Source organism: Marmota flaviventris, chromosome 14 (genome assembly GCF_047511675.1).
Source record: "Marmota flaviventris isolate mMarFla1 chromosome 14, mMarFla1.hap1, whole genome shotgun sequence".
NCBI lineage: Eukaryota > Metazoa > Chordata > Mammalia > Rodentia > Sciuridae > Marmota > Marmota flaviventris.
The window spans coordinates 34,470,579-34,485,459 of NC_092511.1; the positions used below are offsets into that span (position 1 = coordinate 34,470,579).

The following is a 14,881-nucleotide window of genomic DNA, read 5'->3' on the forward strand; positions in this document are numbered from 1 at the left end:
GAGTAATAATGTCCCTGACATAAAGATTTTTGGCAATGGAAACAGACGGTTAATTCTACTTAAAAGAGAGGGCAGCCCTGCCAGTGTTATTTCCAAATGAGGTAATGTCCATGGCTCTTATCTAGCCTTTATTGAGATTTAATGTCATTTACCCCTGGCTCTTACAAACCTGCTGCATAATCTCACCTTTTCTAATGTGCGTTATTTCCATCCATTTCAACATTGCAATTATGAACCTCTGGTTTTGAAAATGATTAAGAAATGAATCCCACATGTTCTTTTCTTGCATGTCCTATAATTTGAGTCTGTCTTTCATAGTCCCAGAAATTCAGAGATCAGCACATTTCTTGTTTTCAGGGTATACTATAGAAATACTCTGAGGTTTGATATATTTATGTAAACATTTTCAAAGAAGTCAAAATGTATAATTCAAGAAAATGTTCTGTGAAAGAATTTGTTTTCTGATTATAAAATGATTTCCTGCTCTTGAAAAAACAACAATTTTATATTTACTTAGCTGGCTCTGAAGGTCCCATGGAGATGATCATTCCCTTCAGTGCCTAACATCTCTTTTCCAGGTGCAGACATTTACTGGTTTCCAAGGCAGCTACATGGGGAAGGAACACACAAGCCAAAGAAAGGAGAGAAAAGAGGCTCCCTGATTTAACCCTTTATGCTTTTCCCATAAAGAACCACAGGCTGAAATATGAAATAGCTCTTACAACACAGATGTGACACCTGAGTGGGCATGACAGAAAGACCTGGCACACACCTTTGACTTCCTTTTTTCAACAAACCTCGATATAGCCAGGAGTCTGTTTGACAAACACGAACACAATACCCAACACCCATACGGTTGGCTATTTTCTAACAAGCTCTTTAGCTCACCAACATTTAGGAAAAAGGGCAACAGACACACAACCCCAGATTAGAGGGTTTTTACCTTTCCACAGATTTTCTCATTATAAAAGACAAAGTCAACATGAGAGTAACCAAAGGCAGTCCAGAGACAGGGTGACAGATCATGTTTGGTTGCTGGACAGACTGGTGAAATAGCCAGAATGCTGGGGGTGAGGTGGAGGGGAGACTACTAGGGGAGGAGGCCCATGCATACAACAGTGAAAGAGCAGAGAAATCGCAACCACACTACTGACAAAGTTCATCCAAGAATAGTTCTTCAACAAAGAAAGTCTGATGGCTGATCCCCTGGACAATCTGGCCTTTCCCTCTAGCTCTGCTGCGGCACACACTTTGAAAAGCCTCTTCTGCTTTAATCTCTCGTTATCACCAGCCCCTTGTCCTCAAAGAGGCAGCAGAGTATAAGGGACCTAATTGTAGGACTGAGCAAATGGTGATCGTTGGGTCTCTGTGGCCCATCTCCACAACTCAATGATTTCCAAGAATATAAAAAAGTCCTGAGAACAATTTAAGAATCACCACCCTTGGATTTCAGTCCTGCCTAAAGGTGCAGTTCTCAGATGGGCAATGATGATTTCCCTGACTTCCCCACGACAAGTCAGGTGGCCCTGCCACAAGCTCCCCCAGCACTTAGCATTCTATACTGTGACTGCCTATTTTCTAGTCTTTTTGTCCTTGTCTCTTCTAAGCAAGGAAGTCACTGTTCTGTGACAAGGCAGTGTGGAGTGGGCATTCACTAAATACTTACTGAATATGTAAAACATTCACAGAAGACAGGTCTGTTTTGCATTTTAATCTAAGTGAAATTAGTTACTAAAAATTTTAGTTTTCATATAAGACAGGCTCTTAAAATTATGATAATAATGATTATCTATATATCTTATTTGTCTTTACAAAGTCCCTATGAAGTATATGCTATCATTACCCCAATTTCAGAAAGGAAAATACAGATGGCCAGGGAGTAAAGGGTGGATCTCAGATTTAAACCCAGGTAGTCTGGCTGCAGAGTCCCATGCTGTGAGCCTCTCTACACACTGGCTTCCATGTGAGCAATGTAGACCTCAGACTTATAACTTGTATTGGGATCACATGGCCAATCCTCAATTCTTCTCACAAACTGAACACATGATTCCAAATTTAAATAGCCCCTACCCTTGCCCTTGTGTGAGTGAACACATGGGTCATGCAACATTGCCTGTCTCCAAGACAGGGTTTAAATAGGACAGTTTCAATAAGAAGTCTATTTCTCATTCATCCGTTGTGCTTAAGTTTTTTCCAGAAGAAATCTTAACAGAAATAAATAAGCTTGCATATTTATTCAAAATAAAAAGTTTCTTCTGTAGCATAGAGAAAACAGGAAAGAAAGGTTTGATATTTCCAGGTACTATGGCTCTGTGCCACAGGGCAAACGGCAAACTCTCTCTGATGTGCGTAACTGTCCCCTGTGACTCTTTGGCTAGCCTGTCTCTCTCTTAAGGAATGCTCAGTTTCACCCTCAAAAAGGAGTAGTAGCTCAGAATGCTCTGAAGGAATATTTAGTGGAAAAGTATGTTGTAAAAAACAGGGTTTAATTTAATGCAAAAGATAATCTGCCAGAATCACAGTGTAACACTGTATTCATGTTTGGAATGAAAAAAGCATACCTAGAGACAGGTAATCTCTCAATAGAAATAAGTTGTACAGACAGAGTTAAAAAAAAAACCCTGTATATCAAATCTTCACCTGCTAATGGTATATGAGAAACTAATGTGCACCTTTGGGTACTCAACAGAGGTCACACAAAATAACTTTACTCACCTGGAGAAGTGACCCATGAATATGGTTTTGCCGAAAACACTGGTCAGTGCAGTTGGGGAGTGTGGCCAACAGAGTTCGGATGGTACTAGGAATCTGGTCTAGCATAACAAACGGGACCAAGGCACGAGCTGCCATTTCACGGGAGCGGTAGATAGGCGAGTGACCACACCTGAGAAGATAAGGAAACACAAGACCATTCAGTGCTCATCTCTACATCTGTGCCTTTGTATATGCCAGTGCTGTACCTAGAACAACCCAGGAAGTGGGTTGGCTGGAGCTGCTCCTTATCCCAAATGATGTTTTTTATATCACACTTATTCCAAATGATGCTTCCTCTGTGTTTGTCTTAGTTTTACGGGTGACTTTGCTTTTGTTCAACACATCTTTATCATTGTTAGCTAGGACTTGTCATAGTGGACTTCTCTCTCAAACAACCAGTCCTATGATGCCAATAACTGTGTACTTAACAAAAGCAAAGTCATATGGGGTTTAAATGTAGATAGGTTTTAGGGATAAGACAATAAACAGGTAGTAGCAAAAAATGGCTTCCTCCTCAATAATGAAAACAATATGTATTGGACACTTAGTATGAGCAAAAAGCACTCTGGTAAATGCCAATGAAAAATAAGATCACCACCAGTATTTCTGGGGAGCCCATGCTCTGGTTGGTACGATTTGAAAAGCTGACCAAAGCACAAGACAATATGGGAAAATGATAAGCAAGAAATTGTACGTTATGCCTATAGGAAGTCTGGGGAGGAAGGGCGGGAATCAGGAAAGCATGATTCAAGTAAATGAAAAGAAAACAGGACAGTTGTACAAAGCAAGGGTAGAAATGCCCATAGGTAGATGTGTCTGGCTCAAGTAGAAGCTGATAAATAACAGTGGAAGGTAGGGGCGAGCAGTGGATCAGGCCACCCTGGGAGTGCCACAAATGCCAGACTTCATGCTCTGAACTTACTGTTAAGAGGACAAGAGATGGACTGCATGTTACTACATCCTTGCCTTAAATCTGGAACAACTAGTACTTTGAGATTCTACAAAGGTCATTGGAAAGACAGGTTGTCTAAGCGCCATTTGACTTTGTAAAGCTCAGAACCTAAGAGGCCATAACCATTTTGCAGAAGCTGTGCACTGGAGAGCCTCCACAGACACAGAATTGATTATTTGAGAGGGGAGTACAATATGATAGGTCCTAGCTTAAGTAAGTTCTCTCGACTTTGTGATCTTTCATTCAATTTTAAAAAAAAATTACAGAAATGTCTTAGATGCCAAGGGCAAGGGTGGGAAAAATCAGAAGATGGTAGACTCTACGGGGGAAAGGGGTAGATTCTCAACTTTCTTCAAAGGAATTCTCAAGAAATTTTATTCTAGGAAGAAACTAGGAAGAAAGGAGAAAGAGGCACAGGTGAAAAACAGTTTGATTTTTTCCATGAAAGGGTAGGTGTATCAGGAAGTTCACGGGCACACAGTTTCAGGGAAGGGAAGCACCAGTCTCACATCATACCATGGGAAGACGCTGAGAGCTAAGGTTCTAGAAGGTAGCTAGAGAGTTCCCACTGGTCTTTGACTAGGTTCTGAACACACACCCATTTTCTCCTTATTTTTCCTTTAAAATGATGAAATGTTTCGTTTGTAATTGGCAAACACAGTAAAATGTTTGCTTTGGCTTATGGGGGAAGAAAACTTCATTTGACAAAGAAAAGAAAATACTCTGAAAATGCTTTGAGATTTAATTAGCAAGTGACCTCACTCAGCACAGCACAGTCATTTGTCAGAAGCTTCCCTGGCTGTCCTTCCCCACCCCGTCCCCACCCCTCCAACGCACACACTCTGTGTTATAGTGTGTTTTATGTTACCGAAAGGGCTCTTGTATATAAATGTTTCCTTTCAAATACAAATAACTCTGACATGGTTACAGATGTTTAGTTTCCAATTAGCAGTAACCCTACACTCAAGAATGCCCCTCCTTTTGCTCCTGACCTTTTGCAAATGATGATTTCCCAAAGGAATCTGGCATCCATACAGGAGAAAGAATGGAAAGTGGGAAAAGTGCCAGAACTTTCTGCTTTCAGATACCCTGTACTAGGGTACTCTCTAAACCCCATAACCAGGTTAAAAAGCAAAACAAAACTGCTCAAAAGGTAATGTAATTGCCAAAGAAGAAAGAAGCCATTTTTTAAAGTAGTATTTAATTAAATGACATTAATTATAAAGCAATGATTAAATGTAATTTCAAACTTCCTTCTAGTACAAATTGTTTAAATGGAAGGTTAGATGATAGTTGAATTTACACATATATGTATACATAAACACTAAGCAAAAACACATTTCCAGGTTACCATTTTGCAAGCTATTGAGAGGAGGGAGCCAGAGTAGTGAGAAAATTTAGAACCTAGTGACTACCAGGATAAAAAATTGGAACATCTGGGTTTTCACTCTGCTTTGGACACTGAGTTTTTTGAGTTGGCAAGTCCCAGTAACCTCTGAGTCTCAGTCCAGTTGAGAGGCATGCAGTAATCTACATCCAGCCCTCTGATGTGCTCTCCAGGGAGCGCTCCAAGAAGGTGCTTTGGAAACACAAAGTTGTTTCGATGCACTGTGCCCATGGCTTGCCAAGTGCTAGCACACAGCTGAACTGCTGGCCTCTAGGTAGCCCCAAAGAGAGATTTAAGATCATGGGGTAATTCTACACTGTTTTAAAGAGATAAGACAATAAACTGATGACATGAAGACAAACAGGTTCTTTCTTTGGCCTCTATTAACAATGATGAGGAAGAGTTTCCAGCCTCTGTGTGTGCTGCAGTGCTGGGGGTTGAACTCAGGACCTCACACCTGCCAGGCAAGTACCACTGAGCTACATCCCCTGCCCATCTCCAGCCTTTCTGAAAAGGCTTTCTTACCCTCCATCTCCCAGACTCCACTTCTTCTGTAAAATAAAGCAAACAAATTGAGGTCTTGAAGGTCATATCAACTTTTATCATTGTCTGAAAATCATTTCCTCAATAGCCCTGTGTGTACTCTAAGCCCGTTCTGGGCATCTACAAAGCCTACAAGACATGCAGATACTAATGCCTTTCAACTTCTAGTCTCTCACTCCAATAAATTCATTCCATGTTCGCTTTATGTATTTATTTAAGATGTGGTTTTGCTATGTTGCCCAGTTTGGCCTTGATCTTCTGGGCTCAAGTGATCCTCTTGCCTCTAGCTGAGAACACAGGCCTGTGCAACTACACCTGGCCCAACGTTCATTTTAATCACATATTTGTTATCCTGGCATTGTGTGACAAGAAAAATGATGTATTTTTAATTACAATACTTGTATTCTGCAATTGTGTAGTTCTTGGCAGTTTATGAGATGCCTGTATACCTGTAATCTCTTTACTATGCAACATTCCTGTAGGACAAGAGGGAATTAACAGGTGAAAAATAAGACAAAACTCAGGAAGGTTAGGTAGACCCCCTGCCAGGATGTGTAAGCAGCAGTGCCCAGGACAGAATTGTGATCCACGGCTCCAAGAGAGAGTTCCTTGGCTACCCCAAGCTGTTGCTCACACCTGGAAGTTAAGGAAGCATAAAAGTATCTACCAGATATAAAAACACATGCTCATGCCAGGGGCAGTGGCACTCATCTATAATCCCAGCAGCTTGGGAGGCTGAGGCAGGAGGATCCAAGTTCAAAGCCAGCCTCAGCAATCAGCAAGGGACTAAGCAACTCAGTGAGACCCTGTCTCTAAATAAAATACAAAATAGGGCTGGGGATGTGACTCAGTGGTTGAGTACCCCTGAGTTCAATCCGCCCTCCCAAACACATACACACACAAATACACACACATTCATTTACAAGTATATGGAAAATCTCCAAATAAGTTCAGTTTTTTATTAACATTTTCAGGATTATAAAAACACACTGGAGCCTAATATAAACTACGGACTTCCTCAAAAGAGAGACTTATGAACATATATATGTACACACACTCACACACACACACACACACATTTTCCCATATAGTTTATCCAGGTCAAGAATCCCCAGATTCTTTGGCACACACTGGATGGCCATACAGTGTGGCAGTCAGGTGTGTGCTCTATTTCATATGATATAACAATGGAATTAGGACACTGCTCACGGGGAACCACTAGCTCAGGAGAATACATGCTGGTCACAAATCTGTGGTACCCACGGAGACACACATACTATGGAGCAGGATAACAAAGGGAAGTGGGAGGGAGAGTTGGAATGGCTTTCTGGAGGAGAGAGCACCAAGATATGTATCATCCTTCCAACCTTTGTACCTAACACTTCAGAAACCAGGCAAGTTTAGAATGCAATATTCTGAGCACAGGAGGACCATTCTGCCGAGACCATTCTAACATCCCCTTTCACAGGGCAGCAGCGGAGTATTTATAAGGTGTTTCCCCTTGTACATTCACCCTCTGAATCTGTTCTTTTCCTAAAGAATTCAAAGGTTAAGTGGCTGCAGAACACCAAAACTGTTTCTGCCCACCCAACCTATAGGGAGATCCGCTAAGTACCTAGCACATGCACACACTGGGCTAGGTTACAGAGCATCAGAGAGAAAAGTTACTGCTTAGGCCACAAGGAACCAACAGTCTAGTGGGGAAGATGGAAAAATGAAACAACAATTCTCAGGGCCAAAGTCAGCATCAACCTATCTCAAGGTGAGTTCCCCTATTTCACAGGAACCTCAGTCTTTGAAAGTCTTAGTTGGTTTCAGGCTCTAGCCAATATCCTCTTTGACTCTTCCTCACTAACATAATTATTAATGCTCCCCTGGTTCCTCCTTAATCCAAGACCCTACCTCCAGTGCTGATCTTTGATTTTTAGGCTATACTCTATACAGAGTAAAGGTCCCCAAAGTTCAGATGATGATGGACAGGAGCCCCCACTTAATCAAAGTCAGCACTTTGGGAGCTGAGCTGAGTTCAAATAAGCTGTGTCTGACTACCCTCACAATACCTACTGAGGGAATTCAAGAATGCCTGACCATTACTGTTTCTCATATGGTATGGCTGCCTGGTTTTGGGAAATGGTCACCCACTGGAAACCCACAATTGGGATGACCCTTTTGCTGAAGGTAGGGTAAGACTAAGCAGCCTCCTGGTCATACTGCTCATTTTGGTTTTTGTTTGTTTTTTAAAAAAACTTTCTTCCTATATTTATTTTGTCAAGCCAACTACCATTTAATCTGTAATTCCCTGAACACTTGCAATGAATGTCCTTTCACCCTTGCATCTTTGGGAAACATCTCACCTGAATTCTGCTAAGGAATGACCTCAGAATCAATCACTGTGCAGGTACTGCACTTGCACAGTTGGCTGTCAGAGCAGGGGAGGACTCATTACCTTTCCCACAGTATCCCTCGGGCCATCATGTCTACTAGAATGAAATGATCTTGAGAGCAGAAACAGGGTCTTCATAGAGCACACAGGACAGGAGTCAAGAACATGTTCTGGAATCCAGCAGACCTAAGTTTAAATCCAAGTCCTACCACTTACTACTGTGTGACCCTGTACAAGCAAGTAAACTTTCTAAATTCTTCATATACCACATAGGGCCGTTGTAAAGCTTAAATGAGATAAAGCATGTAAAACACAATGCCTATCAGACAGGTAATGATCGAAAAGTGGTAGCTATTATCAAATCTAGTAAGTGGAATAATGTGAAAACTTAAAACCTCCATTAACATATATACACTCTCTCTATTTTTCTCCCGTGTTCTGTCTCAACAACTGTCCAGGAAACAGCCCTGCCTGTACCAAAGAGGTTCTTCATGCTTACTACATCTACCCTTCTCCCTCCTCACCAAATGAGCTGCAACAAGGGGCAGGAAGCTGGGGTTTCTTTGGCACCTACTGACTATTCTCTGGGTTCAGGGTCCAAATCTATTTTCTGTTGATTCTGGTGATATTCCACCAGACTTCTTTTTCATGTGGCTTAAATCTTGCATTGAGAAAAGCATGTGCTTTTAAAAGCATGTATATACATATACATGTGTAAAAAAGAGAAATCCTAAAAAAATAAGTTTGTATCTAGTGAATGTGAAAAGGCAGACATTCTCTGTGTTTTGGTACTATTAACCATGTTGCAATTCCGGGCATCCCTAAAACCATTCTCTGCATTCTTGGAGAATACAGCGATGGTCAAGGTTGCCAGAGTCTCTACTTGTCCTTCCTAGACCTATTTTCAAGTCATCAAAAGATCTACCACCACCTGAACTACTTGCTCCTTTTCCTGTAACTCAAAAAAGTTGCATTTACTGTAATTGTGCACTCTGCACAGCTCATGAATTTCTTTATTTAAATATATTTCTTAGAAAAGCAGTGGGTTCAGGACTTTTCAAGTTTGATTTTCTAAAGTCCTTCATTTGGGTATTAAGGGGAAAGTAAGAACAGTAGAGAGTACTGAGCTAAAAACTGTACATCTCCAGAAGTCTGGGTGGAAAGCCTTCTAGATCTAACAAACAAAATAAAGCAAAAACTACTATGCTTTTGGGGCTGGGATTGTGGCTCAGTGGTAGAGCGCTTGCCTAGCACAAGTGGGACCCGGGTTCGATCCCCAGCACCACATAAAAATAAAGGCATTGTGTTGTGTCCATCTACACCTAAAAAAATAAATACTAAAAAACAAAACAAAACAAAAACCCTATTATGCTTTTGAGGTAGAATGTTTAGTTTAAATCCCTGGACCTACCAAGTAGCTCAAAAGTAATACTGCTCTTTAAAAATTAAGACTTTTCATCATGTTAAAACCTTTCTAAAGTATACTTTTATGGCAGTGACATTTTATGCTGACAATAATAAGCCATGATAGAATATTTTAAAACTTCAGTGCATGACCAATTGGGACAAGCTAAACAACAGCCTGGGCCTTAGCAGATGCATGATTTTGAGGCCACCTTGACTCTGGCTCTCAGTTACCAAGGCTTTTGCCCAGGCTGATCTGCCACAGAATGTAAATTCTAGGCTATGAAAATGGGAGCTGCCAGGAGCTGGGAAGTGGTTTCCATCACCTTGATATCTCTATTTTTTAAAAATTAATTAATTTATTTTAATTGGGTATATATGACAGAAGAATGCATTTTGATTCATTGTACACAATTGCAACACAACTTCACATTTCTATGGTTATACATAATGTAGCATTACACCATCCTACAAGAACTGGGCACAGCATTCAGCCACATAATGTGGCAAGGACATAAGGTCACAGAGATAATGGCTGCTAGCATTCATGCCATTCCTTTTAGTGCAAGGAAATAAAGTGAGGGAATTTTTCCATCAAAGAAAGGGAAAGGTTTACAGTGTGGTAGTTATTTTAAAAAGCTTTTGGAAGAATGTGCTTTAATTATTTAGAATTACAGCCAGGGGCTGGGGGTGTAGCTCAGGTGGTAGAGCACTTGCCTAGTATGTGCAAGGCCATGGGTTTAATCCCCACTATGGGGGCTCGGTAAAAAGCCACAAAACAGAATTACAACCAGGTACAGTGAAACATACCTGTAATCCCACCTATTCAGGAGAATTATGCAGGAGGATAGCAAATTCAAGACCAGTTGAGAGAACATAGAGAAACCTGTCTCAAGCTCAGTGGAAGAGCACTTGCTTAGTATGCCAAGGCTCTGGTTTCAACCCCCAGTACCCACCCCACACACAGAAAATCGGAATTACTAATATTCCTTCTCCTCCTTCTTCTTCCTTTTTCTTTGTGCAGAATTGGGAATTGAACCCAGGGGCACGCTACCACTGAGCTGCATCCCCAACACTTTTTGTTGTGTTGTTATTGTTGTTTTGCAGTAAGGGGGATTGAACCCAGGTGTGTCTTACCTCTGAGCTACTTCCCTGCCCCTTTTTACTTTATATTTTGAGACAAGATCTCACCAAGTAGCCCAGGTTGGCCTCGTACTTGTGAACTTCCCACCTCAATCTCCAGAGATCCTGAGATTACAGGCATGTGCCTAGCATGATGTCCACTGTGTCAAATATTTCTTAAATAAATGAAAGGATGCAAGATTTCTGTATATTAATCCCTTGTTACTCATTCTTATCAAAACAGAGATGAAGTATGAAAATTATGTTTCATTTAAATCTTTCATCATTTTTTGCCTAGACAACAACAAATGCAATTTGAAAATAAATCCAATGGTTATCATGGGGTGATACTTTCAAGTATTTTATCCCACTTTTATACTCAGATAAACCCTATACAACAAGTACACAAAATTATATAAATACATGTTGGTTTTTCATTTTAGTGGGAACATGTACAAAATGATGAGTCCAAATAAAACATAACCACAACCAAATAAAAGGCCTTGTACTGATTTCTTTCTGTCATGACTGTGGATGTGGAATCCTTTACAAGCAATTTATCCCACTAATTCCAATGGTTAGAATTCATATTTGCAGACCCCATTCACAATGAATTGACAGCCTAAATATGTTTTCTACCAATCTAATTAGTCTTTAACAAAACAAAGCCTTACAGCTTTATAAAGTACTACCTTTTAAAAGGCAAATTAGTCACAGAACTTTGAGCCAAAGGTATCCACCAAATTGTATACTTTCTTCAAAATATAGAACCCATATCATACTGGGCTAGGTTCCACAAAGGATTTGGCAATGTCCCCTGCTGTCCTCTATCATCATTGATCACTTCAGGTCAAATTACCCTTCAGTCACTTGAAATATCATATTTATTTAGAGAGAAGTTCAAAATGCCTGAAAAAAATCTTTAATATTTTTAATGACAAGCAAAGATAAACAGGTCAGAATCTTCATGGGCTTAGGAAAAAATAATAAGTCATCAGCTTTAAGGGACTATTTTGGTGAAGTGAAACCTTCTCATGAAGCAGAAACACATGGTTTCCTTTGTGTGTCTTTTAAGTGAGATTACTTTTGCAACATCCTCAAATTAAAATATTAGTATCTAACAATGTAGCCAGAGGCAAGTTACATAATGTCCTCTCATATCCCCTTCTGTAAAAGGTTATTTTAGAAGAAGTGATCTCTACAGTTTCCTTCAATAACAAGATCCTATAAATCAATGGGCATTTAAACAGTCCAGGCAGATAGCTATCTTTTTTTTATTCTCACATATCTTTATGGTCTCTCTTGACTTGTTCCATTGCTTAATCTCATAATAATATTTATGCTGATAATAAAAATTTTATGCCTAACACTAACCATACTCAATCTCCCTACAGTTGGAGCCAACATCCTCCAGTTTGGGCAATCTATGGAGTTGGAGAACAAATGACCAGTGTTTTCTACATACAGGAAAACCCTTCATTAGCTCTACTGGAATCCTGTCATTAAAGCACCCCTGACTCTTCCCATCCAAGGGCCACAACAACCCCAAGTCCTTTAATCACAGAAAACCTCCTCTCTAGAATCTAGTTAATTATTTTACCTCTACAGAGAGTTAAATTAATCTGTCCAATACCATCAGCAAAAACAATGATTGGTGCTACTGCTGGATGAGGGAAATTTGAGCATTTCTTTTAATATGATTGCTCTGTAGAGATTGCAATTTGTTTTTGCTGAAGTTAATTAATGCCCCTGAATGACCTTCCTCATGTTTCATAGCAACACTTCAAGCTAAAATCAGAAAGAATGACTTTTTAAAAACCATAAAGTACACGGAAAGTCTTGAAAAATCCCAAGAAATTGCACTTTTTTTTTTTGTCCTGGAAAAAATAGCACAAAAGAGCAAGGGATACTAAGATGTTAGCAAGAGACCCATCCCAGGGAAGATATCTTCTCTCAAATAAAGACTTCAGTTAGGTAAACTGAGTCATACTTCTGCATGCCTACAGTATCCCAAATAGACTACAGCCAGCCCTATTTAAAATAAGTCCAGGGAAAGTTTTACATCCTCCTTTGGTTGACCCATGCCCATGTTTAGACTGCCACAGTCAAAAAGTACTTCCTTCTGTGTAAGTAGACTCCTTCTTGCTGTAATTTAATTTTGTTTTTCTGGTTCTACATGCCAGAGAAATAAATGAATCTATGCCTAAAAGACTTGGTCCCAGAATACACTTGAAATAAGAAAACAAACAACCCAGTTTAAAAAAAAAAAAAAATGGGTCAAAGCTCTGAACAGACACTTCAGCAAAGAAGATATATGGATGGCAAATAAACACATGTAAAGATGCTCAACATCCCCAGTTGTTTGGGAAGTTCAAATTAATACCCCAAGTAGACATAACTACACACTCACTAGAAAGGCTAAAATGAAAAACATCGAGCACACGAAGTGTTGGCTAGGACATGGAACAACTGGAACTCTCATACTCTGTTGGTGGGAATGTAAAATGGTACAATCATCTTGGAAAACAAATTGTTCAGTTTCTTAAAAAGTCAAGCATACACCAAACATATAGTTCACCCATTCCACTTCTGTATGTTTACTTTAGAGAAATGAAAGCATGTCTAGAATAAGACTTGTACATGAAATCTTCATAGCAACTCATTTATAATGGTCCCAAATTGGATACAACATAAATGTCTAAAATAGTTGAGTACATAAATAAACAGTTGAGTACATAAATAAATATATGGTAGATCAATATGATGGAATTCTAATTGTTGATAAAAAGGAAAAAAAAATCATGGGTACGTGTAACAAATGGCTGAATCTCAAAATAATTAGGCTGAGTGAAAAAGCCAGACAAAATAGAATGTGTACTGTCTGATTTAATTTACATGAAATACAAAGAAGTGCAAATTAACTTAGAGTGACAGAACCCGGAACAGCCAATGCCAGCAATGGGGTGGCTGTGTAAGGATTACAAAGGGTGAAGGATATGTTCACTATCTTGATGATGGTGATGGTTTTAGGTTGTATATAAACTTATCAAACTATACATTTTAAACATGTGCAGTTTATGTCAGACCTCACTGAAACTGTTCTTAAAGAAAATCCTATCATATCCACTAGAAAAGTTGAGGTATAATCCTATCTTGTTTTCTCTTCTCTTCCTCTAGCCTTATCTCTGGAACATCCTGTCTTCTCTCCCTCAGATTAAACAAGTCCAGCTATTTCTTTTAAACTTTTCCAACCAGAATTAACTTTTCCTTGTGCTTTCTTAAAAAATCAAATCAATAAATACTTAAGTCCTAATAATCACATAAGAACTAAAAACCAAAAATGTTTTTAGGACAATGTTCTGAAGCTTCCACATGCTCTCTTCTAGACAATCTCAGAGAGATTAAGTAACTTGCCCAAGCTCACAAAGGAAGTGAGTGAAAAAGCTGGATTCAAAGTCAGGTGCCTCTAACTCAAAAGCCTACACTAGGGGCTGGGGTTGTGGCTCAGCGGTAGAGCGCTTGCCTAGTACATGTGAGGCCCTGGGTTCGATCCTTAGCACCACACAAAAATCAATAAATAAAATAAAGGTATTATGTACAACGAAAGAAAGAAAGAAAGCCTACACTAACTATTGAAACTGATGCACTCCAATTCTAAGGCATTTTTACCATCAAAGAACTGAACAATAATACATATTAAAAGAAATTCAGCTGTATTACTTTTAAGTGTACATACAACTCAAATTATTCAACCAAGAGATGCCAAATCTGATGGACCGTCTTCAATAAACTCATCTGCATTTGGTAGTACAATTTTCCATGTGAGCTATTAAGGTAAAACAGATTTTCTCCTCTTCTTGAGTACATTAAACCAGTTTTATATATTAAATACCCCCCAAAGTTGCCTTTTCCATAGCAAAAAGGTAACTTTCAATTCAAACCAGTTTGAATAATCCCAAATTCTGAAAAAACCAAGCCAAATCAGTGACTGTCCTCACTGGATATAGTCCAAATGAATGCACAATAGAGATGGCTGTACAAAGTCCAAAGATAAAACAAAACTGAGCACACACACGTACCCTGCCACTAATTAAAAATATACTAGTGTTACAAGTATACAGTTTCAGTGGTGGTGTTATCTTTGTTCAGAAGCATGGTACACTATTGTAAAGCTGAAGCTATCTAGCATTTAATTAGGTTACTAATTATGGGGAGACTCATATTACCTTCAAGTCTTTTCCTGGATTGTGACCATGCCTTAATGTATTAATTTCATGGTGACTATATTTTAAGATGGGGCACATTGAAATGCAGAGTACTGGTCACATTCTCCAAA

The 14,881-nt window shown here is 39.4% G+C and overlaps 1 protein-coding gene across 1 annotated transcript in view; it reads right to left on the reverse strand.

Annotated features, from left to right (window-relative positions):
- Positions 1-14,881, reverse strand: part of Thada (THADA armadillo repeat containing) — a 310,445-nt gene that overhangs the window by 134,971 nt on the left and 160,593 nt on the right. The window contains exon 29 of the mRNA XM_027934275.2: positions 2,716-2,884. Within this exon, the coding sequence (XP_027790076.2) occupies positions 2,716-2,884 (169 nt within the window). The remainder of the gene's footprint in view (positions 1-2,715; positions 2,885-14,881) is intronic.